The 25,394-nt window shown below is 49.4% G+C and overlaps 10 protein-coding genes across 10 annotated transcripts; 5 read left to right on the forward strand and 5 right to left on the reverse strand.

The window, feature by feature from the left end:
• Nucleotides 1-468: 468 nt before the first annotated feature.
• On the forward strand, nucleotides 469-1,863 carry N7517_007497 (uncharacterized protein; the record flags this gene model as incomplete). Its single annotated transcript, XM_056725227.1, has 3 exons — nucleotides 469-494; nucleotides 558-937; nucleotides 1,004-1,863. The coding sequence occupies 3 exons, from the start codon at nucleotides 469-471 to the stop codon at nucleotides 1,861-1,863; spliced, it is 1,266 nt and encodes a 421-aa protein (XP_056581477.1).
• Nucleotides 1,864-2,405: 542 nt separating this feature from the next.
• Nucleotides 2,406-3,857, forward strand: N7517_007498 (alpha-mannosyltransferase; the record flags this gene model as incomplete). The annotated part of the gene is made up of 1 exon (XM_056725228.1): nucleotides 2,406-3,857. One exon carries the CDS (start codon nucleotides 2,406-2,408, stop codon nucleotides 3,855-3,857), a length of 1,452 nt encoding a protein of 483 aa, XP_056581478.1.
• A 762-nt stretch (nucleotides 3,858-4,619) lies between these two features.
• N7517_007499 (uncharacterized protein) lies at nucleotides 4,620-4,889 on the reverse strand (the record flags this gene model as incomplete). The annotated part of the gene is made up of 2 exons (XM_056725229.1): nucleotides 4,620-4,807; nucleotides 4,859-4,889. The coding sequence occupies 2 exons, from the start codon at nucleotides 4,887-4,889 to the stop codon at nucleotides 4,620-4,622; spliced, it is 219 nt and encodes a 72-aa protein (XP_056581479.1).
• A 2,484-nt stretch (nucleotides 4,890-7,373) lies between these two features.
• On the reverse strand, nucleotides 7,374-9,586 carry N7517_007500 (protein kinase COQ8; the record flags this gene model as incomplete). The annotated part of the gene is made up of 2 exons (XM_056725230.1): nucleotides 7,374-8,476; nucleotides 8,533-9,586. The coding sequence occupies 2 exons, from the start codon at nucleotides 9,584-9,586 to the stop codon at nucleotides 7,374-7,376; spliced, it is 2,157 nt and encodes a 718-aa protein (XP_056581480.1).
• Nucleotides 9,587-9,883: 297 nt separating this feature from the next.
• N7517_007501 (urease accessory protein UreF) lies at nucleotides 9,884-10,852 on the forward strand (the record flags this gene model as incomplete). The annotated part of the gene is made up of 2 exons (XM_056725231.1): nucleotides 9,884-10,010; nucleotides 10,062-10,852. 2 exons carry the CDS (start codon nucleotides 9,884-9,886, stop codon nucleotides 10,850-10,852), a joined length of 918 nt encoding a protein of 305 aa, XP_056581481.1.
• Nucleotides 10,853-11,340: 488 nt separating this feature from the next.
• N7517_007502 (E3 ubiquitin-protein ligase BRE1) lies at nucleotides 11,341-13,831 on the reverse strand (the record flags this gene model as incomplete). Its single annotated transcript, XM_056725232.1, has 6 exons — nucleotides 11,341-11,514; nucleotides 11,565-12,635; nucleotides 12,691-13,232; nucleotides 13,295-13,346; nucleotides 13,392-13,559; nucleotides 13,649-13,831. 6 exons carry the CDS (start codon nucleotides 13,829-13,831, stop codon nucleotides 11,341-11,343), a joined length of 2,190 nt encoding a protein of 729 aa, XP_056581482.1.
• Nucleotides 13,832-14,165: 334 nt separating this feature from the next.
• Nucleotides 14,166-16,107, forward strand: N7517_007503 (transcription factor TFIIIB subunit BDP1; the record flags this gene model as incomplete). Its single annotated transcript, XM_056725233.1, has 2 exons — nucleotides 14,166-14,193; nucleotides 14,252-16,107. The coding sequence occupies 2 exons, from the start codon at nucleotides 14,166-14,168 to the stop codon at nucleotides 16,105-16,107; spliced, it is 1,884 nt and encodes a 627-aa protein (XP_056581483.1).
• A 290-nt stretch (nucleotides 16,108-16,397) lies between these two features.
• Nucleotides 16,398-17,348, reverse strand: N7517_007504 (DUF1183 domain protein; the record flags this gene model as incomplete). The annotated part of the gene is made up of 1 exon (XM_056725234.1): nucleotides 16,398-17,348. The coding sequence occupies one exon, from the start codon at nucleotides 17,346-17,348 to the stop codon at nucleotides 16,398-16,400; it is 951 nt and encodes a 316-aa protein (XP_056581484.1).
• Nucleotides 17,349-19,557: 2,209 nt separating this feature from the next.
• On the forward strand, nucleotides 19,558-23,505 carry N7517_007505 (P-loop containing nucleoside triphosphate hydrolase protein; the record flags this gene model as incomplete). Its single annotated transcript, XM_056725235.1, has 5 exons — nucleotides 19,558-19,831; nucleotides 19,886-20,479; nucleotides 20,532-21,890; nucleotides 21,960-22,688; nucleotides 22,748-23,505. 5 exons carry the CDS (start codon nucleotides 19,558-19,560, stop codon nucleotides 23,503-23,505), a joined length of 3,714 nt encoding a protein of 1,237 aa, XP_056581485.1.
• Nucleotides 23,506-23,646: 141 nt separating this feature from the next.
• On the reverse strand, nucleotides 23,647-25,296 carry N7517_007506 (protein kinase; the record flags this gene model as incomplete). Its single annotated transcript, XM_056725236.1, has 1 exon — nucleotides 23,647-25,296. The coding sequence occupies one exon, from the start codon at nucleotides 25,294-25,296 to the stop codon at nucleotides 23,647-23,649; it is 1,650 nt and encodes a 549-aa protein (XP_056581486.1).
• Between the last annotated feature and the right edge of the window lie 98 nt (nucleotides 25,297-25,394).

The following is a 25,394-nucleotide window of genomic DNA, read 5'->3' on the forward strand; positions in this document are numbered from 1 at the left end:
TGCCTTTTTAGTATTGAAATGTCTTCTTGGATGTGCTTTTGTGTCTCTTCCCCCATGTTATTATTAGATGATAAACTAGATCGCCCTTAAATGTAGAATATGGTGAAAAGGGTGTAAATGTGATTTAGCTATGTAGTCATGTAGACTTGCATGTATTGTAATCAGCAAAGTCGTGGTCGCATCAATAGAAGCTGTGAAGACCATCGGCTATGATATATATATGCCGGTTGATCATACAGATGCAAAGAACGCAACAGCCTAGTGGGCCCACGTATACCCCTGCTAGAGGTCGCCCTACTTTTAAAATAGATTGGGTCTCACTGCATAGTCAAAAGGACTTGCCAAGTACTTCTTGGCTACGAGCAGGATTCCCTACTTAAACCATCGTACCATTATATCTTGATCTCCTTAAATTTTTCCAGGAGCATCTGAACGTCTTGCTATCTTACCTTGGTTTGATTTTTCACCATGTCGTCCAACTCTAAGCCGTCCAGGTATATCCATCCAAGACTGTGGTGTATTTACCACTTTTGTGACTCTTGCTAACTTTGAAACAGGTCGATCTTCGCAAAGCCACCAGTCAAGATCATCGTGGGCAGTGACAAGCGCGTTTACTATGTCCACCGTGGAACGCTTGAATTCCACCCCGCATTCGATGCCCGGTTGAAGGCGTCAACTGACGAATACGAGTATGCGATTGATTGGTCTGCTTTTGATGAGCAGACCGTTGATTGTGTATTGAGCTTCCTTTACACTGGAGGGTACCAGGTACCTCAAGCGACCTCTGTGGCAGTTGAGGAAAATCAGGCAGATGCGGGGGAAGAGGCCCCAGCGCACGGAGAAGGAGAAGAAGAAGGAGAAGAAGGAGAAGAAGAAGAAGAAGAAGAAGAAGAAGAAGTGGTACTACATGAGGCAGAAGAAGCGGATGAAGATGCCGGTAAGAAATTTCTTCTATATCATTTCATCTCATTATGAAAATGAATGAGACACTAACATGAATCAGCCAATGCAGAACCACCAGCATCACCAGTTGCAAGGTCACCATCGCATGCTTCATGGCCACCATCCCCGCCTTCAAGGTCTCCTCCACCACCCGAAAGCCCACAGTCACAAGCTTCATGGCCAAACTCGCCAGCTCCAATGTTCGCTGTACCTGCAAGGTCGCCATCACCAGTTATCGACTCATCTATAGCCCCAGACTCGCCACCATCCGAGGCCCTATCCGACTGCGACATAAATGACGGGGCCTTGACACCGTTGGAACACTGCGATGGAGTGACTCTAGCCACAGAGAACGCCTCGGCATCAAAGGTCTTGGACCATGAAAGGCAAGAGCAATATCAAGAAGAAGAGCCAGAACAAGAAGCCGAGGGAAATAGCGCTGCTGAGATTTATTTCCACGCCAAAGTCTATTCCTTCGCACGTCAACTCGACTTTGAGAAATTGGAGCAATTTTCTCTGAACCGTCTGGCCCAGGTTCTTGTTGCCCTGGAGCAAACCGACAAAGTCCTGTTCCCCTACTTGGTGGATGCAATCCGACTGATCTACCAAACGACCGGTATTGCGGACGATGCGAGGAACTTGCTATCTCAGTTTGTGGCACTGCGATACACCACGCTGGTTGGTGAGCACCTGGACGAACTTATCGCAGAGGGAGGGGAGTTTGTGGTCGATTTGTCGCATAAGCTTGCCCGGAAGCTGACAAATATCTCAATGGTGTTCAAGAGAGTTGAATACCTTACTCACAAGAACGAGGAGTTGAAAGCAGGAAGTGCAGAGAAAGATAAAGAGCTGAAGGCTTTGAGAGACGAGGTTAGGCGGGGACCGGCACAGGGCTTTCCGACTTTCACGTATCAGATTTGAAGTTGATAGACAGATATAGTACACAGTAATTCTTCAGTGTGTTATTGATAGAGCTCTTATTTCTCTTCTCAATCTCTGGTGGGAAATATCTACTCCAAGAGGGAAATTTGATATCTAGCTATTTAGGAACGAGCCTGGTGAGCATTATGTACAGAGCCCACCATCTCCCGATTATAATACTTCATTTCACATTTTATTGTCACTTTATTGCCTCTTTTTTTAATGCCATTTAAGTCTATCAAAGATTGCCAACACTTTTCTGTCTAGCACAAATGACTATACACTTGATGTAGTATAGAGAATTATGGTCGATATCAAAGCGGTCTGTGCAACCAAGGGATAACCTTGGAATCTTTCAGGCTTACATTCTAGAAATTTCAGCCTTTATTGTCGTTAACTTTCTAATGTTGTCTATAACTTGTAACAGCCTCACGGTTCATACGGGTACCTGACCCTCTCCGACGTCATTGGTGCGATCGTCGATCTTAGCGTCCGATCAAGCTTCTGTGGGGTCAACGGACTTACATCCGAGACACTTCACGATGATCTTGCTGATCCCGCGATTTCTACGCGTACGAACGCTCTTGGCAGCCCTGACACTCGTTATTTTTCTCACCTGGGCAATATTGGGATTCAAAGTGTACATCCCCAAACCTACCATCTCGTCACCACAGGCCATCACAAGCCTGACACACTCACATAAACAATTCTGGCGGGAGTTCCACGCCTTGTTAGAGAAACACGCGCCGAACACAGAGCCTATCATCGAATATGAGAAGGCATCGACAGTAGGTTTCAATGCTCACAATGCACCTATACGCCCAGATACCCTCTACGTTCCGGCGGAAGACATCATCACCGTGAAAGAAGCGCATGCCGGGTTCGTCAATGCGATCACCAACTCCCCACCCGAGCTCCCCTACATCCACGGCACAAAAGGCATAGTCTCAACAGCAGGGGGTTTCTATCTCCCAGTGCTAGTGATATCCCTCCGCATGCTCCGCCGAACGGGCTCCACGCTCCCGATGGAGGTCTTTCTCTCCGACGAAGACGAGTACGAGCCCTACATATGCGATGAAGTCCTACCTTCACTGAACGCGCGATGCGTAGTCCTATCCCGAATACTCATCGCCGCCCCAGCCCGAATCCAGAAATACCAATTCAAGCCCTTCGCAATGCTCTTCTCATCCTTCGAAGAGATCCTCTTCCTAGACGCAGATGCCTTCCCCCTCGAGAAACCAGAGCAACTTTTCACCACCGAGCCCTTCCTCTCCAACGGAATGGTCACATGGCCCGATTTCTGGGCCTCCTCTGTCTCCCCAATCTTCTACGATATCGCAAACTACCCACCTCCACCAATGGACCTGCGCCAGTCAACAGAATCAGGCGAGGTCCTCGTCTCCAAAAGATCTCACCTCCGCTCCCTCCTTCTCACAACTTACTACAACTACCACGGTCCCTCACACTACTACCCTCTCCTCTCACAAGGCGCCGCGGGCGAAGGCGACAAGGAGACCTTCGTCGCAGCCGCGACCGCCATGCACGAATCCTTCTACCAAGTCAGCGAGTCTATTTGTGCTCTCGGACACGGAATAAACGGTGGCATAGCCGGCTCCGCAATGGCGCAGTTTGATCCCGTGCAGGACTTTGCCCTAACCAATCGCGGGATATGGCGTGTCAAAGGCAATGAAGCCCCCGCACCACCCGTCTTCTTCATACACGCCAACTTCCCCAAGTTTAACCCTGCCACCGTCTTCGAGCCCCATGAGGTTAATCCCGCATTTACAGATGAGGGTACTTATACGCGGGCCTGGACGCTGCCGGTAGATGTTGTACGCGGGTTTAATAGTAATGTTGATGTTGAGAAGGGGTTTTGGGAGGAGATTCTTTGGACGGCTTGTAAGCTTGAGGATAAGTTTCAGAGTTGGGTTATGTATGAGGGGATTTGTGATGGGGTGAAGGATTACTGGCACACTGTCTTTGGGGAGGATTGATTGTATGTGTGAACTACATGGCATGATAATTTGAACCACCCCCTGGACCCAATAGGCATTATCGATCTTTACATGCGTCTTCACCGGGAAGCATAAGGAATGTCTTCCTCCCGGCTGCTGAATTCACTTGCCCATAATGCCTTGTGCAAGGCAGCGATAGGACAGCCGTGAAATAATACATTTGCATTTTGCATTCTGGCTCGCATATCCCCTCGCCGGAGCTGTGTTCAGACTTAGCTCTCACGGCAATAATCTGTTGCACAAGGAGGACTGTCCCATCGAAAGGCTAGTCCAAAAGGTCTACTTAATAACTGCAGCTACAAACGAAGTGTCTACACTGAGTTAAAAGTATAAGGTATACACAAAGAAGGAAATTCACGGCAGTAATTCAGGGTTTCTTTCTACTTTCGATAGATACTTGTATCCCGAGAATCTCCTCTATAGAATCGCAACGCTGCAAGGAATTCATCTGCCTCCGCATCTTCCCCTTAAAGTCATCTTGGTTCTTCTCGTAGGGTCCGAGAATTAGCCTGATTTTTCTCTTCTAATCACTGCTAGCCTCAGTGTAATTGATATGGATGCTGTCCCCAGGTGAAGTGTTGTTACTCCACGCATCTGATTGTATGCAAGGCGAAGTGCGACCATATCGTGGTAGGCATTGTTAAGGCCCTTTAGGGTCCTCCTTTTATCCACAGGAAGACTTATTAGGGCCAAACGATGCCGATCAGTATCATCTGGCGGGGTAGTGTCGGCAAACACCTCCTATCTTTTCAGCATCTCTTTCGTCCCACGACCGATATGCTCGTCGGTGTTGTACTGCTCTTTGGGCCGAAGCTGGAGATCCGAACGAGCATAGTCGTGGATCGGCTGCTCGATAAGCGAAGGGATGGGATTCATAGCAGATGTAAACATGCCCCAGTGCCGCGCGAAGAGAGAACGGAGCTCGGGGTCTGGGCAACTAGTGGTCCAATATAACTCGTGGGTGTGGATCGATCCTCTACCCTGCCACTCGGCATCAAGAGTCGCGAACATCGAAAAGACGATTCAAGACCTTCTCCCGGAAGATCACAAGGCGGATATCAAGCCACTGCACGATGTTATGATGGTTTTCTTAGAGGGAGAGGAAGGTGAAGAGAAGGAGAGAAAGGAAAAGAAAGGGGAGGAGTTGACTATATATACCCAGGTGCTACCTAAGGAAAGAGCGCGTGATATAAAGCAGACACCTAGTATTATCTCCACATCACATTCCCTTCACACATCTCCTTCACATCTCCTTCACTTTATATCCACTTCGCCTTCAAATTTGTATAAGAAGGCTTCTTCGTGACCCAGTCATATGTTATATAAAAGCTGTCAGGATATTTATAATCTCTTCACATTCTCTTTTCGAAGTCCTTTCAAGTGTCCTTCCAAGTTTCCTTTTCGAGTGTCTCTTTTCCCACGTCAGTGCTATAGCCAGAAGGATGGATGATACTATCTACAACGGAGTCCCGTTTTGGATCTTAGGGCTCTTCCTCTGTTCAACTTAAGAGGCCCCACACAGTGCAAATACACGCAACTTCTATCTCCCGCTTGTCGCCATGTACAGGAAGTGGTGCATTAACGCTGGCAGTCACCCTCCCACCGTGTTTAATTGCACCTGGATAAATTCTGGTCAAGGCCAAGGCAGATTCTTTCTCAGAGGGTCGCGTCGCTCAAAGCCTACGAGGTGTCAACCCTTCAGATTAACACCCACTATTCTCTCGTCCGCGAATCCCTCACTAAAAGATTGCTGAGTTGAATACTATGAATTTGCCAGTGCCCACTCGAATTGGAGGTTGATTGGCGTTCCTCCCGTCCCGTGGAAACCCGCGTTGCATGCAATTCGAACGTGCTTCGCTCAATTATCGGCCAGCTGTGTGGCCACGAATAAGGGCGGCCTTAGTGGCTGTGGTCCTACGCAGGCTGTAATTTCTCTTCGAATGTAGCGAAGTGTAGTCCTTCGAACGCTCCCGAATCCGCGCTTCCTAAGTGGTTATTTAAGCTCGTTCGGCTGCTTAACCCCTCGAACCCCTACGGGCGAAGTGTGCCATGACTTAATTATTGGTTAAGATTGCTAGCAGCAATTTGGTCATCCAGAGTAAAATCAATTCACTGCTATTAATGTTTGTTTTTGTCTCGTCTTCTATTGACACAGCTCATCCCTGAACAAGATCAAACTACCCAGCGTATTTGACAAAGAACCGACCCGCCTCATCATACCTGTCTTCAGGGAAGTATATGAGGGAACACAACATTATGCATGACGCAGCCAGGAATTCGAAGATAAAGACAATATGAAATGGTCTAAGGAGCATACCAAGAGTCGACAATGACAAACCCTCCCAGACACCTTTGATATCCATATTCCTGATCTGTCTGCGATGGTCTTGCAACGGGGTCAGGGAAACAGCGACACGGATAAAAATAGCATACGCCGGGACCATAGCCCCGAAGTAAAGGATTCCAAATATGGCAAAAGCAATGTAGAGTGCAATGTTGCTTGAGACTATAGTGAATTCATGATTCACAAAGCCCAATGTACGGATGGCAAAGATGGTAAGGTAAAAGCACGAGTTCCAAGCTGTGCTATACAATAAAGTAGCCGGGAAGATATCGAACCATATTGACTCATTGAAGATGCGTCGGTGCAGAGGGATTTGCGGGTGTAAATTGAGAACGGTATGCACGTTGGATACCTTGAGAGTTGAAAGTAACAAGTCTGATATCACGCTCAGGAGAAAGCACTTCATGACATTGGAGCCAGTTGCCGGGAATAAGGAAAGAAGAGAACACTTCAATAACCGATGAAGGGCAATGATTGGCAAGCCTCGGAAATTCTGTAGGGAGAATATCCACCGTTCTGCCCTTGGTGTGGAGGATGCGAGGAATGTCGCAGTGACGTTCCTATCCACATATGCAGCCTTCAAATAGTCAATGCGCCATTCTATGCATTCTTGTTCATTTCTCTTTCAGGTGGAAACTTACTAGGACAAATCCAACCGCTGCAGTGGCCAAGCCTAGCCGAAGAAGTTGTACATTGATCGCATTTTTGCTGACATGTGAATATTCGCTGAGATAGTCGTCTCCGGTGAGATCCGAGGACATAATTGAGAAGTGTGATCACCTGGCTGGTTTGTGATTAGACACGCACGAATGGAGTGAAAGTGAGATTTGATATTGAAGATATCAAGAGGCTGTGACTCCTAAGCCAAGGAAGATTTTAGGGCATAAGTGCATGTTGACAGAGAATATGGCCTATCATTATTATTGGGCAATAACAGCTTCTAGTCAACTCCACTAGTTTGGGGGCGCAAAGCTTGCGGGAATGCGTGCTCCACTATCTCAAGCCCAAGAGAAGAACTACAAAGTACTCCGTATTAGTGCTTTATTTTGCAAGGCCCTCTATCTAGCCCGATATAAGATTCCAAAAATCATTTCTTTAATATATAGTATACAGTATACAGAGTCTATAGTACATAGCCAGATCCACAATCTCTACTCCACCTTCAACCCATTCCGCCGCGCCGCCTCAATAGCCTCAATAAACAAAGCTTTACAAGGGACCGAGCTACCAAGTCTGGCGCAAAGCAAGAAGGCCCCACTCAACTTCCGATGCAGCGAGTACGTCTCCTCAGGCGGTGGCGCCAGTCGTTCCCGAATCATAACTGGAATAAACTCGCGCACGCGGTCCGTAATCGTCTGGTTACTGAAGTCGTACAAATCCGGCGAGGAAAGCATGAACGGCTCCGCGATCGTTATGATCGAGCTCACGTGTGCGTCGACCATTGCTTGCGATTCCATTCCTGTCAGATACCCCAGTTCGATGGAGAGGTCGTGGCAGGTTTTGCGATCGTTACGGGAGGCGGCGATTAGAGTGCGCACGTAGGTTGTTATGAATTCTTCCGGGTAGGCGCGGGAGGCGCCGAAGTCCAGGAGTTCAAGTTTGTTCGTTGACGCGTTGTAGAGGAAGTTGGTCCAGTTCGGGTCGGTTTGCATGTAGTGGAATTCGGCGATCTCGCGGAGGCAGAGGCGCATTATTTGTGTGCCGATCCAGTCGCGTTGCGTTTGGGTGAAGTCTGTTACTTTGGTTACGGCTACGCCATCTAGCATTTCCATTGTGAGGACTTGTTTGCCTGAGGCGTGGGCGATTATTTCCGGAACGATAAAGACCGGATCGTCGGCTAGGAGCTCGCGGAAGCGGTTGGCGCCTTCGGCTTCGCGGATGTAGTCGCACTCCCATGCTAGCTCAGTGCGCGCGTTCGCGATTGTTTTGTCGAGGAACAGGCCCTTGGGGAGGAGACGGGAGGCTGTTAGGAGAATTGAGAGGTTGTTTAGGTCGCTGTCGATGGAGTCGGCGACGCCTGGGTATTGAACTTTAACGGCGACGGGTTGGCCGGTGCTTTTGAGGACGGCTGAGTGCACTTGGCCGATTGAGGCTGCTGCCATAGGGACCTCGTTGAAGGTGGTGAAGAGGTCGCGCCAGTTAGGTCCGAGGTTATCGGTAAGGACTTTGTCGCGCTGCCAGGCGGGCATGTAGTCTGCGCGATCTTGCACGCGTTGGAGGACTTGCTGGATTGGTTCGGGGAGCATGTTGGAGTCTAGAGAAATTAGCATGGGCATTAGAGATACCAGTGAGGTACATGATACAACGCACCTTGGATGCTCAGCATCTGTCCCAGCTTGAGAGCTGCGCCACGCATTTTTGACAGCTTAGCTACCATTCGTTCCATGTTACCAGCACTGAACATAATCGACCCATTGTCCTGGCTGCCAGTGGCCCGCCGTAAACCTTCCCCGACAGCGCCAAATGCCATTGAGGTCGCTAGGCCACCGTACTGCCACAGTCTGCCCAATCGAGAGGACGGCACACGCGACTCCAGCATCTGGTACGCTTGTTGTTTCTTGGGCTCGCTGAGGGTGGCCGCACTGGGCACCACGTCTTCAGCGACAATGGCCGCAAGTTCCTCCATCTCCTGAGCTTCAGATTTCGGGGCCACCGGGGAGATTGGTTTAGCGACATTTACGATCGGCTGCTGAGGCTTTGCGGCCAGCTTCCAGTCCCTCTTCGGCGGCGGCTTTCCGGATATCATGCGCGACACTCTCGGGCTGTGGAAAAGACCCTGGATCATCTCGTCTGACATCTCCTGCTCGACCGGAGCAGGCTTTTTTGAGTCAACAGGCGAGTGGAAAACATCCGCATTCAATCCATCACTACCAACTTGAGCATCGCCTGCGACCTTGGGTACCTTCACTCTCGGGAGTCCCGAGAGATTCAGCTCCGACCGAAGCGATGGCTCATAGAAGACATCCTGCTGCTTGTTCACATCCAGAGCACTCGGTTTCTCATTGCCGCTGTATGTTGCCGCCGAAGCCGGGATCTGCGATTCGGCCTGACGTTGCAGTTTGCGGGCGAGGTCGGGAGGTGGCGATGTCGCAGTGCTGGCGGGCGGCTTATCGGCCGTCGTCTCGGGGAAGTCTGCCGGGCTCGGCGAAGGTGGTTGCGAAGGTTCGTCAAATCGGCGGGCCAATGCGGCGGCGGCTTGAGCGGTCAGGATCAGGCCCTCGGTTTGGGCCTTGATCCCCTTCGTTAAGGAGGATGTGCGTGTGTAGACATCTAGTTGATGTTGCCGGATGGCCAGATGTTTGGCTGCGACCGTTTTGGACACATTGAGGAATTGGAGGGCGTCTAGCAGACGCTTACCTGACATGGTTGTGGAGAAGACTTTAGTTCATGACGGGGAAATAAGATTAAAAAAAAAAAGGATCAGCAAGATAGTGCCTAAGCCCAAAAACAGTTTAATAATGCGAAACAGTCAAGCTGATAGGGAGCTCTCGGACGTGTGCGGCCTCCGACCTGCCCGCTTTTTTTTTGCCGATCGGCGAGCTTCTTTCTATAAGACACTCCGCACCCTCTAGATCAGATAATACTTCAATTCTCACCTATTAAATCTGTACTCTATACAAATTACATATACTATACCTTACATATTTGTTAAAACTACACTATGCTCATCAAAGACACACAAGACCTCGAAGCTGAGGTCGCCCTCCTCGAGTCGCGCCTCCAAGATGCCCGCGCTCAACTAGCAGCCTCCGAATACCCCAGCCCACCCTCTTCATGGGTCGTTAAAGGTAGGCAAATTATACCTCCAATACCGTATACATCTAGCTAACCCCACATAGAGCCATATAATAATACCAATAATACCAAACTCACCTCCGCAACCCGCACATCCCTCCACGCCCTCCTCCTCCTCTCAGACTCCGCCCTCCCACTAGGCTCTTTTGCCTACTCCAGCGGACTGGAGTCTTACCTAGCACACAACAAATCCTCTCGCACAACCGCAATAAGCTCCTTCCACCGCTTCCTCAAACTCTCCATCGCCTCAATCGCAAGCACATCCCTCCCCTACGTGCTAGCCGGGTATCGACACCCTTCAACCCTCGACACACTAGACAACGACCTGGACGCATCAACGCCATGTATCGTCGCACAGCGCGCAAGCATTGCCCAAGGACGCGCCCTCATCGGCGTCTGGGAGCGCGCGTTCAGAGTCAGCTTCGCGGGGAACCCGGTTTCGGAGGATGCCGAGGCCGCCGCCACTGCTATTGATGATCTCTCCGATGCATTGAAGTCTTGTCTTGAGGAAGACGAGGATCTCGGTCCCAAGGGCCACTTTGCCCCGCTGTGGGGTGTGGTTTGTCGGGCTATGGGTCTGGACTTGCAGCAGACGGCGTATGTCTTTGTTATGAATCATGCTAAGGCTGTGCTTAGTGCGGCAGTTAGAGCGGGTGTCATGGGCCCTTACCAGGCGCAGAATGTGTTGGCTAGTCAGGAGCTGCAGGATACGATGATGAAGCGCATTGGGCGCGAGTGGGATACGCCTGTTGAGCAGGCTGGACAGGTTGTACCTGCGCTGGATCTTTGGGTTGGCAGACATGAATTGTTGTATAGTCGGATCTTTAACTCATGAGAATATGACAATATCAAGAATCAAGAATCAAAATTTTTTTTATAATGGGAGGCATTGAAGTCATAGGGGCATGGAAAATCCTCACATTGCATTCGTCATGTTCCTTTGTACTTTTTTTGCTCCGTACACGGTAGTCCTACATGACACAAGAATCTAGAATAGCTCAGCCTCTTGAGGAAAATCAGTGTGCGCCGGCCTCTCCTCCAGAGGGAATGACGAACGACGCCCCTGCGCCTTGAGGAAACCCACCATTGCTTTGGTTTGTAATGGGGAAAAGAGGAAAAGAAGAAAGACAATAAAAGATGCCCCGAGTTAGGGCTGACCGTGCATAACTCGTCAAACGCCGGCCCAAACCAGACCTGCACCTGCTAAATCACACAAAAAAACACCACACCATGAACCTGTCCGGATAGGACACACTAAAAAAAGATAGGCGTAAAGAGGAAAGCATCGAAAAGAAGATATAATACAGGAGATTTGTAGGTCGATCAGAGGGTGATATGCATGTGGTCGTTGCTTCCGAAGGATTTGCCGCAGTTAGGGCATTTGCGAGAGCGAGACGTCAGACGCTCTTCGACGCAATCTTTGCAGAATACATGGCCGCATGTTTTGATCGCCGTGTTTTTGAAGTTGCGACGGCACACTGTGCACAGTGCAAGTGTCTGAAGGGGGTTAGCTTTGGTTTATTAACAAATGTGGGAATTCAACATACCCGCAGCATTTCATATTCTGAGGACGAATTGCCAAGACTCTTGTTCTTCCAGTTGTCCAGACTCTTCTTGGTGTCTGAAAGCGACTGTTTCAAGCCGGCAACCTCTGTTTCGGCTTGCCGCAAAGCAGAAGTGGTGCTTCCCAGTGTCGAGTCCTTGGATATTGAAATCCCCTTGAGTTCGGCAACCTGTTGTTTCAATCCTTCCGTGAGGATGTTGCTCTCGGTCAGCTGCTGCTGAATGGCCCGATATTTGTTCAGGGTTGCATTTAGTGCCTCCTTGGTCTCGCTGACTTGCTTGTCCATGTTGGACACCAATGACCGGGTGGTTGCTTCAGACTCCTTCAGCTGGGAGACAATATCTGACGTCTTGGAGCTTTGCATTCTGAGCGTTCGGACTTCGACATCCCGAGCCTCTTTGGTTTTCATTGCAGAAAAGAACTTTTGATCTGCCTTAGACTTCTCCGCCGTCAGCCGTGCGACCTTCTCTTCCATAGCCCCAAAATCAGTGACTTTCTGCGATGCAAGAGTAGCAAACTTCGTGTACGCCGTCTGCATCGATGTTAACTCGGTGTTGAGCATGGAGTACTGGCGTTCCAAGCTGGTGTACTTGGCGCGAAGCTCCTCCAGCGGCATTTCGTTGATATTTTCGTCCGACTTGGAGCCCTCAATCTGCAGTCGCAACCTTTGACTTTCGGACTCTAAAGCTGTGATTCGGGCCTCTCTAGCATCTGCCAGTTCTTGCAGTTTCAGACTAGAAGTTTTCTTCTGATCTTGCGCGGCCTTTCGCATCTGCTGGTCGGCCAGAAGTTCGTCGCGGGCATTCCGTATCCGGGCAAGATCCGTTTCAGCCCTCATCAACTGAGCTTCTTTCTCAGCAATCGTACTTTGAGTTTCATCCTCCACCTGAATCTTGTATGCGGTTCTTTCTGAGCGGTATTTCTCTGCTTCCTCGCGAAGTTGAACATTTGTTGCTTCCAGATGGTTGATTCGCTTGACTACATCGTCGTATTGTGATCGAAGGTGTTTAAATAAATCAGTGTGGGCGTAATCGTCGTCGGTGAACTTTGAAGACTGGAATCCCGATGTGAGCGACAAAACGACAATGTAACGATGGGGTGGATCCAACCTTGACTTTGATTTCGGTAATTTGTCCGAGTAGGCTGGCATTTTCGGCTTCCAGTTTCCGGACTTGCTCCTTTTGTTTCTCCGAAATTGCAGTGAGCTTGTTATTGGCTTCTTCCAACTCGGGGTTGCGGTCTCCAGCGGGGGTTCCTCCATTTGCGGGAGACGATTCTTCACGCTTTGATTGTGCCGTTTCTCCAGGTCGTTGAATACCCATAGACTGCTGCTTTTCCAATTTTGCAACAGTCAAACTCTTCGCACGATCAAGTTTTTTTTCGGCTACCAGATACCGCAGCGAGGCTTCTTCGAGGCTTTCCTCTAACTGTTGCTTTTCGGCTAGGGTTTTTTCGAGTTCCGCGATCGCTACTTTTTCTTCGGCCAACTTCTTTGCAAGGCGAGTCTGTACCTCTGAAAGATCGGCAGGCGCATCGGTAGACTTAGACTGGACTTGAGAAATTATTGCGCGAATATCCTCCGACCGTGATTTCAGATGCGTCTCAAACTCTTCAACGTCTTCGAATTGTAAGGAGCTTTTAAAGGAGTTGTCTGGGATTATTGTCAATATTGGCATAACGAGGGTGATGTGGGGCTAAAACAATGGCACTGACCTTGGTCTTCTGCTTGCGATGACCCAAGTAGCAATTTCACTTCATCAATTAACTGTTATGAGATTAGTTACTGCCCCCAGATTATTCTCAAGTCGACTGAGATAAAGAAATGGGAACATGCCTGTTTGAACCACAAATCGATAACGCGGAGATGATCATTGTGGAACGTGGCAGCCTTTGACATCTGGCTCAAACGCGATTCCAGTGAGGATTTCTCCCGCTTATACTCTTGCATCTGTCGCAAAATCGCTTCTTTTTGAAATCGCTGTCGCAAAGGGTCCGATTAGCATATACCCAACAGGAGACCAAAAGCAAACCTCCGAATTGCGGAGTAAACCCAAAACACGAACTTACCTCCAGATCATCTTTCCATGGCATATCGGCATCCGGGTGAGGCTTGCTGCCACCGTTAACACTAGTAGCCTGTTTCTTCAATGGCGGAGCCGAGTCATTGCTGTCCGCAGCGGGCCTCTTCCGGTCTTCCATCTTGACAAGACCAGGCTCTGAAGACGGGACGGGGGGTTCGACGGCCGGCATCAGTGGCTACACTGGGATGGGAGGGCTATTATCACCACCGGACCGTCCGTCAGTCAGCCAGACGCAGATCTCGCGACTGTGTCAATCCTGTCGAAGGAGAGTCCGGTAGAAGAAGAAACAGCGAGTAAAAGAAAGCGAAAGAAGTGTAAGTATAGGAAGGGCGGGCCAGCAGACGATAGAAGGGGTGGGATGGCAGAGATCGAGGAGTTGAAGACAGGAGGATTTTCAACGAGGTTTAGCGTCCGCTAGTGTCATCACGTGATTATCGCCCACTTCCCCGGCCTGGAACTTTTTACGATCTTCATCAATCCACACCTTACAGCAATGGGCAGCCATGAAGTCGTTTTCCAGTTCTGCAATCAGTGAGTTTTATCTGAGCTGGAAGCATACCTTTGCGATCTCTAACTCTGTGTTTGATAGATAAAACCGGCAAGAAATTCGCCCCGAAGGCGCCTATCCGCCGTGCGCCCGCCGCCGCGCCCGCGAGACGACCTAGTGTTGTTCAGCAGTCGCCAGCCGAACCTGTTCAGGAAAACAAAACCAAAGATGTAGCTGACTCTAGTGTGACGCCTTCTGCGGCTGTAGTGCCGGAACCACGGGCAGTCACAGAGGACTCACCCGCATCAGTTGCTGCGCCTACCACAGAACAAACACCCATTGCTTTGGACACCACAGCTGCTCCCCCGATTGCTGCTCATGTTAGTGCTGTCACCACTACCATCGCTACAGAGATCGTCACACCTACCGCGACACTCATCGCCAAGCCGACTCCGATCCCCAAGCCGACTACAATCTCGAAACCCACTCCGATCCGCAAGCCAATTGCCATCTCGAAGCCAACTCCTATCCCAAAGCCGGCTGCGAACCCTCATCCACAGAAAGGCGATGCCTCTACCTCTATCTCACAACCCACGCCTGTCTTAACCGCCCCGCCTACCCCTCCTTCCACTCAACCCACCCCATCTCCCGCCAATGTCCCGACCAGTGAGGCTCAACCCACACCCTCCGAGGAGCATGGGCCCGAGAAGGCTCTTTTAGAATACGCCAGGATTGAAACAGCGCGGGCCGCAGAAAACCTCGTCGATTCAACCGAAGCTCTACCTCAATCTCAACCTGAAACCGACCAAACTGCCCCAACCGAGGATCGACCAGCAAAACGCGCTCGAACTTCATCAACTACATCTATTGCGGCCCCACCTCGGAAGAAGTCTGTATCCGTAGCGGCAAGCCGTCGAGGCTCCCAGTCAATTGTGCCTACAATCGAAGATGCAAGCGCAACGCCCGGTGAATCCAACCTTTCGACTCCAGATCCATTAAAGCCAAAGAAACGAAAGTACTCCAAGGCCGGTACATCGGATCCTGAGGGTAGCGAGAAACCAAAGCGTACCCGCAAGAAGCGCGAACCCACCCCGGAAGGCGCAGAGACTGTGGAAATCTTGCCGAATGTTGTGAAAATGTCAGAGCTTTGCAAAGATCTCCGCACTGGAAAGAAGTCCAAGCGCGAGACAGAGCTGCGCAAGATTGATCAGGCTGAAGAAGAACGGAAAAAGCAGGGCGGAACCCCTGGGCCAGGAACACCCGTTAAGCAAACCGAGGCTGAACAGGAGAAAGCCGAACAACCGGTCGATTGGAAACCCCAAAATGGCCCCATTATGCGAATCGTTAACGGCGAGATCGTGCTGGATAATACGTCCCTGCAGGTCGATCGTCACGCGGATGCCGCCCGAGCCGCCGGCGACCTCGAAGATGTGGTGGAAAGCTCGTTCACCCGAAAGATCAATCAGGCCTCGTACGGCAAGCGTACAAAGACTGAAGCATGGGATGAAGAGATGACAGATCTGTTTTATCGTGGGCTGCGCATGTTCGGTACCGATTTCATGGTTATCAGCAAAATGTTCCCGGGCCGGTCTCGTCGTCAGATCAAGTTGAAGTTCAATAATGAAGAGCGCCGTGATCCACAACGAATCAAGGACACCTTGATGGGCCCGTCTGAGACCATCGACATTGCAACCTACTCAGAGATGACGAACACTGTCTACGATGATCCCAAGGTTGTTCAGCAAGAACTTGACGATGAAAAGAAGCGGATTGAGGACCAGCATGCCAAGGAGAAGGAGATGCAAGAGGACATGCTGCGCAACCCAACTGGGGATTCCAATGATGCCAAGGATGCCAAGACGGTTGTCAAGAAGTCTCGCAAGAAGGTGGGATTGAAAAACCAGGGAGGCGGAACAGAGGAGGTTCTGGGATCGATCGATGACTTTCCCACGGCTTAAGTCGGGGATTTTAATGGAAATCTTATGAAGCGAAAGATTATAGGTTACGGCGTTCTGGGTGTAGGATTACAGGATATCAAGCCAGGAGTTTTAGGCCTTTTGATTTGCTAATCGATTTGTTACTTCGTTTTCCCATTGTATATGTACCAGTATCATAATGGCCACAATAAGTTACCGCTACCAGTTAAAGATCTGTGGTTTCTTCTCAAAGACCTTTTTGGCTATCTTTTAATATCTCTGTTTCCTCAAGTCGGTAGCAAATGACAAGCGTAAGTGACATGTTCATGAGATCACCTACGCCTGGTCGACCCGAACCCAGTACTAGCAGTCGTAGATGAAAACTGCGGCGGCGAACTCGAGCTGCCTTCACCGGGGTCATATCCACCAGACCTGCCCATTGGCATTCCGCCGCGCGATCCATTATCAGAACGTCTCCCCATCTGGTAACCAGCGGCAGCACCGCCTAGCGCACCAGTCCAGAAACCTGGCGTCCAGCCCTGCTGTTGACCGGCAGGTTTAGAAGAATCGAAACTGCTGTACGGAGGCGGAGGATCATTTCCACCACCTCCACCTCCACCACCACCTCCCCAGAACCCACCCGTCCCCGGGGCCTGATCCGGACGCCTGTCTCGCCGATTCCCCCACCCGAAACATTGCGCCAGCATAGGCCAGAAGATCATAACGAAAATGGCAGCGATGAACCCAAAGAAAATCAGATCCCCAAGCACCGCCGTCGTCTTCTGGCCTCCAGTCCCGGACCGGCCCTTCCCAGCCCAATCCCACTCCGAATCGCCGCCTCCTTTCTTCCCAAACCTCTTCTCACCAGCTTCGGTTAAGAGCAGCCGGTACTCAACCCCACAGCTCCCCTTCAACACCCACTTATCATCGGCATTCCGGTACCCCTCGCAGATTACATCTGTTGCGCCGAGCTTGAACTCCGCCGGCAGGTCTGCGGTGCAGGTCCACTGCACGTCTTCCGCGTCGTAGTCGTAACCTTGGTTTGTGCAGCGCATTACTTCTGGTTGGTAGAGGTTGCATATTTGTTTTGATGGGCCTGCGCAGCTGAGTTGGGGGATTGGTGAGACGCGGCGTGCGCTTGTCATGCGGTGCGCGCGGAGAGTTAAGGTTTGCACATTTGATAGTAGAATGGCATCTTTGCCGGGTGGTTTGGGGTTTGGATTGCATGCTGCTGGTGAGATCAGCAGCAGAGCTGTGAGTGCCAGTTTAGTGAGACTGTGCATGGTTGGTTGAGAGCTAGACAGCTCTCTGGATTGTGGTCTATGGTCTGTAATGCTTGGAGAAATATTGATTTGGGTTGATCTGAGGTTGTTGTTAGTGGTAAGTACAAGGTGACTAGCGTTTTCAGTTGATTAGGCTCCAATGCTGTGAGTCAACAGGTGGCGATTGTTTTAAGGACTTCGTGTCCTTCAAACTTGCTTGGAGTGGAGAACAATAATTTAGCTATGTTTGCTCTGTTTGCACGATCTACATACTCATACTAATATAGGACTTTTCTTTTTCACTCACAAGGATCTTCGAAGGAATTTAATCTTACATTCCTTACACTATACTATGGGTAAACAAGATTCCAGCTCCAACCACCCCCGTAATGGCGTTGTTAGGACTGCTAGCCGGACCAACTGCCGCGCCCCTGCTAGTGGAAGTAGCATACTGGGCAGTATATATAACAGATAACTCACTGGAAGTAGATAAGGCTTGATTATTATAGCTGGTTCTGGGACAGATGCAGTGAGGAACACTGAAATATCCCAGACACTGCGTTGTCGATCTTCATGAAATTGTCTTCATCCTAGTTGGAATTTGCTGTCAGCAAGGAATATCAAATTGTAATCTTTCTGGTTTGCGGCACAATTGATCATTCGAGTTTGAGTCTCTATGTCATACAAGGCTCTTGGGTCGTTATGGATTAGGTTGATAATTAGAATTGAGAAGTACGTAACTGGCTCCCTGGCGTTTAGAGCCGCAGATACGGGTAGCCCGGCAGTATGTCTATTAGAGCGACTAGAGAAATTAGAACTGAAATCGCTATCTCGAGGGCGTAGATGGTCATCGTATGTAGGTGCCCGATGTACTTAGCCGTATTGACAGCGCCCTAGAGGATGGTGCATCCGGCCCAAGCGGGAGCTTGCATCCACATACTATATATATAGCTATTTTTAGCACCTTTTTATTGACCAAGTACTATAGACCATCTATAGAGAGAATTTAGGGCATCTTCGACGTATCCTAGACCAAGGAATTCTCCCAAACCCTGGCTAAAGTTGACTGCTACATCCGCAGTTTGTCAAAGCTCCATCTATCACTACTGTATCAACGACAATATCTCTCTAAAAGCAAATCTGACTAAGATATGAGACGCCGAAGTTGTGACCGAGGTCTTCGTATATTGAGGAGGCACCGATATTGAAAGATTTCTATCCTAGGCAGACTGATAACGTCCTCTTGGATGCAGTCGCCACGAGGCAAGTGTCAATTGTATTGAATTGAACTTCAACCTTCCGCGGTGGCATGTCTATGGTCACGTTGGCAAAGTAATTGGGAAAGTCCTGATGCTGCAAATCTCAGTCTTCATGGAGCTGTCCCCGTGAACCTTGTGCAGGCATACCACCCATACATGGGTTCATGCTAGCAATACTAGTTGATATTTTAGGTAGACCGTGGGATTCAGGTTCTAAGATTACAGGTGGGCCTACATGTGGATCTATACTTCCGATCTTATGGATATTAGCTCTCGCCTTTTCACCTTAAAGCGACCACACTAATTAATTCAAGAACACTAATTTGCTCAAGTCGAGCTATAAAAATAGATTCAGCCGACGCATTTGGAAGCAAACATGATTAATATACACTCGAGACGGTCATTTGCATGTTTTACACGCTTTTCACTGCATTTTATATTTGGGGTCTAACTCTTTCCATCCTTCTGGCTACGGAGTAAAAGCTAATACAAAATCATATTCAAGAAAAATATCCCAAAGTTGCCACATTTGGTAGGACATCCAGTTAGATCTGCATTCACTTATGAACAGAGCCTCTTCCCCCGACAGATTCAGCTGTCATGTGGGCAATGGCCGGTAGCATATTCGGCGGTCGTTTATTCATCAGATGTCTATGAGCCCCCTAACACTCAGTATCTTGGTTATGTCCCGTCTGTCTCTATGAGGCAGTGCATTTTTCATGTCGCGATACTCGCAAGCTAGCAAGGGCCTGTGTCCAGCCAAGAGGGAGGACTAAAATCCTCAATTTAGTGGCTGTGCACTGCCAGCCTGTGCATATGCCAAGAGAGGCGTTCTTTTGGCCTAACCTATTTGGTACTATTATTAGGCTATAAGTCTTTAGGCTGCCCAGCTGAACTCTTTCTGACCAAAAATCTCACTTCCAGGCTCTCTTCAGGGATTTTGAGTGCTTTGGAAGTGTCGCCAATACAATATGGCGGTGGAAGATAGATCATTTCCATCGAATGATGCGGGACGGGCCTCAGCACCACCAGAGTTACCCTCACAGCCAGAATCCTCAGAGGACAAGGCGGGGCTGGTAGACTTTCGTATCATTTCTGCCTTGCCAGATGTTGCAGAAATAGAGGCATTTCCTAGCAGCAGCATGCAACCGCCGAGCACCCCCTCACAAACTCCCTTATCACAGTTACTAGAAAGTCATTTCTTTCGCTTACGCAATGCCTTAATTCTTGCTCTTCACTCTGAGGGTGAGTATATGCAAGTCCTAAGATCTGGCATTGTGTGCTTATAGATGAATATAGTTTCGAAAGAGCTCGGTTCCAAGAATCACAAGAAGCAGAAAAACACCAAAGATGATGAAGAATCAGATAACGGCGAGCCGGGTCCAAGCCATGATAAATACAAAATGAATGGCAAACTTTGCTTTGTGCTATCCAAAAGCCACCTTCTAGCCATGGGAAGGACATACTATTCGAGCTCCGAAACGGCACAGGGACCGATCACGTACGTGCTTCATGTTCCATCGGATGCTCCCTCCAACCTGAAGTTTCATATGCAACACATGACGTACAAGCTCCCAAAACATGAATACAAGCATTACCCTTCGAAAACATCAGCGTGGAAACTGGTGCCCATTCTAGAGTCGTTACAGAAGAGGGATGATTTGCCCTTAAGTGAAGAATTACTTCTGTACAGCCGGAACCCCCCTGCTCCGGTACCACTGCCAGGGCTGGACCGGCTGCTTGAGTCACTGATACAAAACAATCTCAAGTCGGCGTACCGTGCGCTGAAGTTGCCTGAATACTTCATGTGCACCAGGATAGGACTAGAAGAGGGAATTACGGCGTGTATACCGGCTTTTACTCAGCGAGTTACGCTTTACAAAACAGCAGCTGGTATGCCTTATAATGAGTCGGATTTACTACTCAGCTAATCTTGTGTGAACAGGAGTTGATCCATTTCCGCTTAGCCAGGTTATTCTCGAGTCTCTGTTTCGGCTTTCTGGCCAGAAGGTTTTTCTTGTTTTTGCATCGAGGGAGAAATTAAACGACATGATCGCTAGTCTTCAGCATCTGGATGTATGCATGCAAGATGTGTTCGCATTCCCAGGAGGCCTCATAAGCCAACATGAAGAGAATGACTCAGACGGCTCGTCGCTTTGGAAGGGCCGTCGCACTCCTAACTCGATGTTGGCTGAATGCGACGAGGAACGGCAAGAACCAGAGGGTCTTTCAACGAGTATGGAGTCACCTGATAAAATCCCCGGCCAGACGGGACCCTCGGGTGAATCTACAGACTCTTATCACGAGGGCCACTCATGTTTGGCTGATCGTCAGTCAAACCACAAAGATACAAAACAAAGTAGCTCTTCTGGGAGCGATTTGCCGATTTGGCCAGAGGATCTGCTAATGGACAAGAGATGTATCACCAATATGACTTCTAAGTCTCGGAAGCAGTACAGGCGACAGATCCAGGATGAATTGCGGAAATATGACGCCTCTTTTAAGGAGATGGTACGCCTACGTGTCGAAACGAGACTCCATGCATTTAATAGATTGGATCCATGCATTTATCTTTGTGCTGCCGAGGATCTGGCAGAATTTATGCCCGAAGTATCCTGTATACAGGCCGAAACTGTCATTGTTGATGGAGCAGATCGGATTGATGAAGGGCTTCTTTTTGCCACATTACCCAGCACAACCACGAGACTGATCCTGTTTGGGGAAGAACACCGTTCTGCAAATGAAGAGGGCAGCCAGCTGGAGATGGATGGTATGGCTACAAATGCGAGTGAGAGTAGCATGTGGGAGAGACTGGTAGGCGGAGGCCTGCCCTGTGTCGAGGTCCCGCCAGCTGGGCTGGCAAATTCTTATGCACTCAGTGATGGTGACAAGAACAGTGACTGGGAGGATGAAAGTGACGATGACAGTAACGACGACAGCGACGATGATAGTGACGATGATAGTGACAATGATAGTGACGATGATAGCGACGATGATAGTGACGATGACAGCGACGATGACAGCGACGATGACAGTGACGATTCTAGTAACGTTGTCACACTTGAGAACATCAAAGCGTGGCGAACCTTGGAGCGAATGGTAGGCCTTGAGAGTGTCAAGAACCAAGTGCGCTTGTTACATCACCGAGCAGTCGATAATCGCGCGCGCAAAGAGAAGGGGCTGCCTCCGCGCCCTATCCCCCACACAGGCCTTTTCTTAGGCTCTCCAGGTACCGGGAAGACAACAGTTGCAAAGCTCTACGCTAGAATCTTGCATCGGATAGGATTTGTCAAGAGGAAGTCCGGTAAGCATCCGCCTGACTAATTGTGTATACACGATGATGACCTGTCACTTAAATCTTCTCTCTGAACAGTACTTGAAGTAAACGCCTCGAGTCTGGTAACTACCTGGAATCCTCACGATAAATTGAAAGGTTCAAAAGGGAGGGTCTTGATCATCGACGACGCACATGCACTCTGGGGTGGACCCACATCGTACGGCGAATCTGACTACAAGAATGCCATCGACGCGTTGATTTCCCTCGTCCTGCCTGGTCAGACACCCAGCAGCATTATATTGCTTGTAGGGAACGAGGACGACATGCTGAACATGTTTCAACATGCCAATCCAGGTCTCTCAACAAGGTTCCCACTGGCTTCTGCCTTCCGATTCCCATCCTTTTCGCTATCTCAGTTGGAGCAGATATTGGACAACCGACTAAAATCAGCTGCCATGGGTACATCGTCCAATGCAAAGTCCGCTGCATTGGCGGTTCTAGCGCATGGTATGGTGTCGCCTAGGTTTGGAAACGCTAGCGCGGTGGATACACTGTTACAAAAGGCACACTTCTCGCTTGATAAGCGATGTATGGATGACCCCCAAACAGACCCAATGGTTCTTGAGCCGGAAGACTTTTCGAAAGATTGGAACCGTGTTTTCGATGCCGAGAAGGAATGCGAGAGGCTCTTTCAAGATGTGGTCGGCAACGATACAGTCATGTCCGATCTGCTTGCCAATACCAGGGTGGCAAGGAAGGCCGTCGAGCGAAACCTCAACCCCCGAGATTACATCTCTTTCAATTATATCTTTCGAGGAGCTCCAGGTATGTATTATCACCCCCCCCCCCCCCCCCGATTCAAGCGATTCTTAACGGGAACCTAGGGACCGGCAAGACAACAATGGCGCGAAACATGGGACAGATATTCTACCACATGGGTCTTCTTGCCAGCGCCGAAGTGATTGAATGCTCAGTGAGCGATATTATCGGTGAATATATCGGACAAACCGGCCCTAAAATTATAAGGCTTCTCAAGAGCGCGGTGGGCAAGGTCTTATTTGTTGACGAAGCATATCGTCTCGGCGATGGTTCAGAATCACACAATACCTACTCAAAAGATGCTATCGCAGAGATTGTTGGTGCCCTTACGAGTCCCCAATTCCAACAGAAAATGGTCATTATTCTTGCCGGTTACAGTCAGGAGATGGACGACTTTCTAGACTCGAATCCGGGCCTGCGAAGCCGATTTAACCGCACAATAACGTTCCAGAGTCTGGATGCAACATCATGCACCCAGCTTATGGTGCAATTGATGCAGAAGCAGGGACTGGATACTTCAATGTTGGAGATACCCGAAGGCGGAATCCACAACGGACTACAGAGCAATTTCACTACTCTATCGCGGCTGAAAGGCTGGGGAAATGGACGCGATATCCATACATTGAGTATAGATATTTTTCGCAAGGTCTTGGACACAACGGATAGCGATGATGCATTGGTGGTGAGCATGGACCAGGTTATGTTGGCCCTTGGGGAGATGATTACTTCGAGGGGTGGTATGCCTCCGGTAAATCTGACCCCAAGGCCACCACCTCCGGGCTGGAATGGGCGAGAATGGCTAGAAAGACGTGGATATAAATAAGTCTTAGGATAAATTGACCTTCGAGATGTGGGATTTTGGCGCTTTTCTCTGCGTGAACGAGGGCTGTCGGATCTGGATTCAACACTTTGCCATAATTCGTGCAATATTTCGTCTATTTAGACTAAATACTCGTATCTTAATTCACGCAGTACACAAACTCAACGGTTGAATCACTCTCTCCAAGAACTGCTGCGCAAAGACTGCGTCTCCAAGATCATCAGTTGGAAGGCTGGAATCGAGAAGAGTCCTTACTGCACTTTGGTACAGATACCCCATCCTCCAGCCCAGATCTTCCACGACGTTGTTGATAATATACTCCTGCCATGCTTTTCGACTCGTCAGCTTTTTCTTCCTCCGCTCCGTCACTGTATCGGCCACAAGGGCCCATCGTCCAATTTCACATAATATAACACCTAGACTGTAGAGATCCCGCACCTTGGAAAACCCTAGGTGCGCGTCAGGGTGGTAGTAATGGTCTAGTGCGGTGTCTTCGAGAGGTCCACGAGATAGGGAAATCGCATCCTGCGGTCGAGAATACTGAAACCCGGTAATGAACGGCTCGAGAGTAGTAATGCCAAGGCCATTAGCCTGTTGGAAGAAGAGAATATTATCACTATGCATGCCTTTATGTAGCCAACCGGCTGCGTGGAAAAGGCTAAAGGCACTTGCTAGACGATATGCCAAGCGAAAGCGATCTCCAAGATGTGGGATTGCGGCACTTTTCTCCTCTTTGATAAGGCCCTTTAGGCTTTGTGGAGGATAGAGCTGGATATTCGCCTCATATTGTAACCGATTAGAGGAACCAGACTGCGGTAGACCAAACACAAAGCCTAGACGTTTAGACCCATGCTCGGCCTCGTATTTGAGGTCATCATACACCCCGTAGCAAGGGGGTAGGCAAAGCTCAGGCTGGCTGACTCGTTCTAGGACGTAGCCCAACGACTTAATACGCGTAATATATCTGTCGGATCCGGGCCCTGGGTTCAAACTATTCCACTCTACCCAGATAGGTAGTACCTGTCCGTTTCGGTGAAAGAGAACACCAGTGAGCGATGAGCCTTCTCGGAATTGCAACTCCCGACTAGTGATCGCGGTAGCTGATCTCGATCCACGGCCAAGCTTTATATTGAGACTCTTGGCTTCAGCAGCTAGAGCTAACGTACGATTGACTTGATTCTGGGGGTTGTATAGAATCTGTAGTAGGTTTGGGTTGAGAGGGGCGAGAACTTGAGGTGGAAGCGCTTTTTCTGGGAGCCGTGATTCACCGGAATGTACATTAAGGCCGTGGAGATCACTAATGAGCTTTCCAAGCTTTGTAATGACTTCTTCAAATTCTGATTTCCCTTTGATTGTCCAGCGGACCCGGGACTTGGCCTTTTTGGTCTTCTTGGATAACGCCGTTGGCAACGCCCGATCGATGGCTAGGTTATCATCCAGATCCAGCGTTGGGAGAGTCGCCAAGTCGATATTGTATTTGAAAATCAGGCCATTGGCTTCTTCGTTAAGCTTCTGAATTTCGCCGAGGATCCGAACGATCAACGTTTTCAGGTAGTCTGGAAGATCACGAAGGGTGCATTTGTCCGATTGGGATTCATCATTAGCGTTGCATAATTCTCCCCAGACTTGTAAACGAGTCCTCTCAATGTGGTAGCACAGTGCCAGATATCCGCAGTCCATCCGAGTGTCGTCAAAGAAAGACTCAATAAGCAGTGCGGTGTCAAGAGCACCCCTGAATGCGATAACGAGACCGACAACCCCTAGTACCAGCCCTGGGACTTCAAGACCGGACATATTGAATACAACTTGCAGACACCAAAGAAGTAGAGAACAGGAGATGGCAAACAAGAGCACATAAATTGTGAATATGCTAGAATATGTTGACACCCCGC

Source organism: Penicillium concentricum (assembly GCF_028827145.1).
Source record: "Penicillium concentricum strain IBT 3081 chromosome Unknown utg000002l_segment0_segment0, whole genome shotgun sequence".
NCBI lineage: Eukaryota > Fungi > Ascomycota > Eurotiomycetes > Eurotiales > Aspergillaceae > Penicillium > Penicillium concentricum.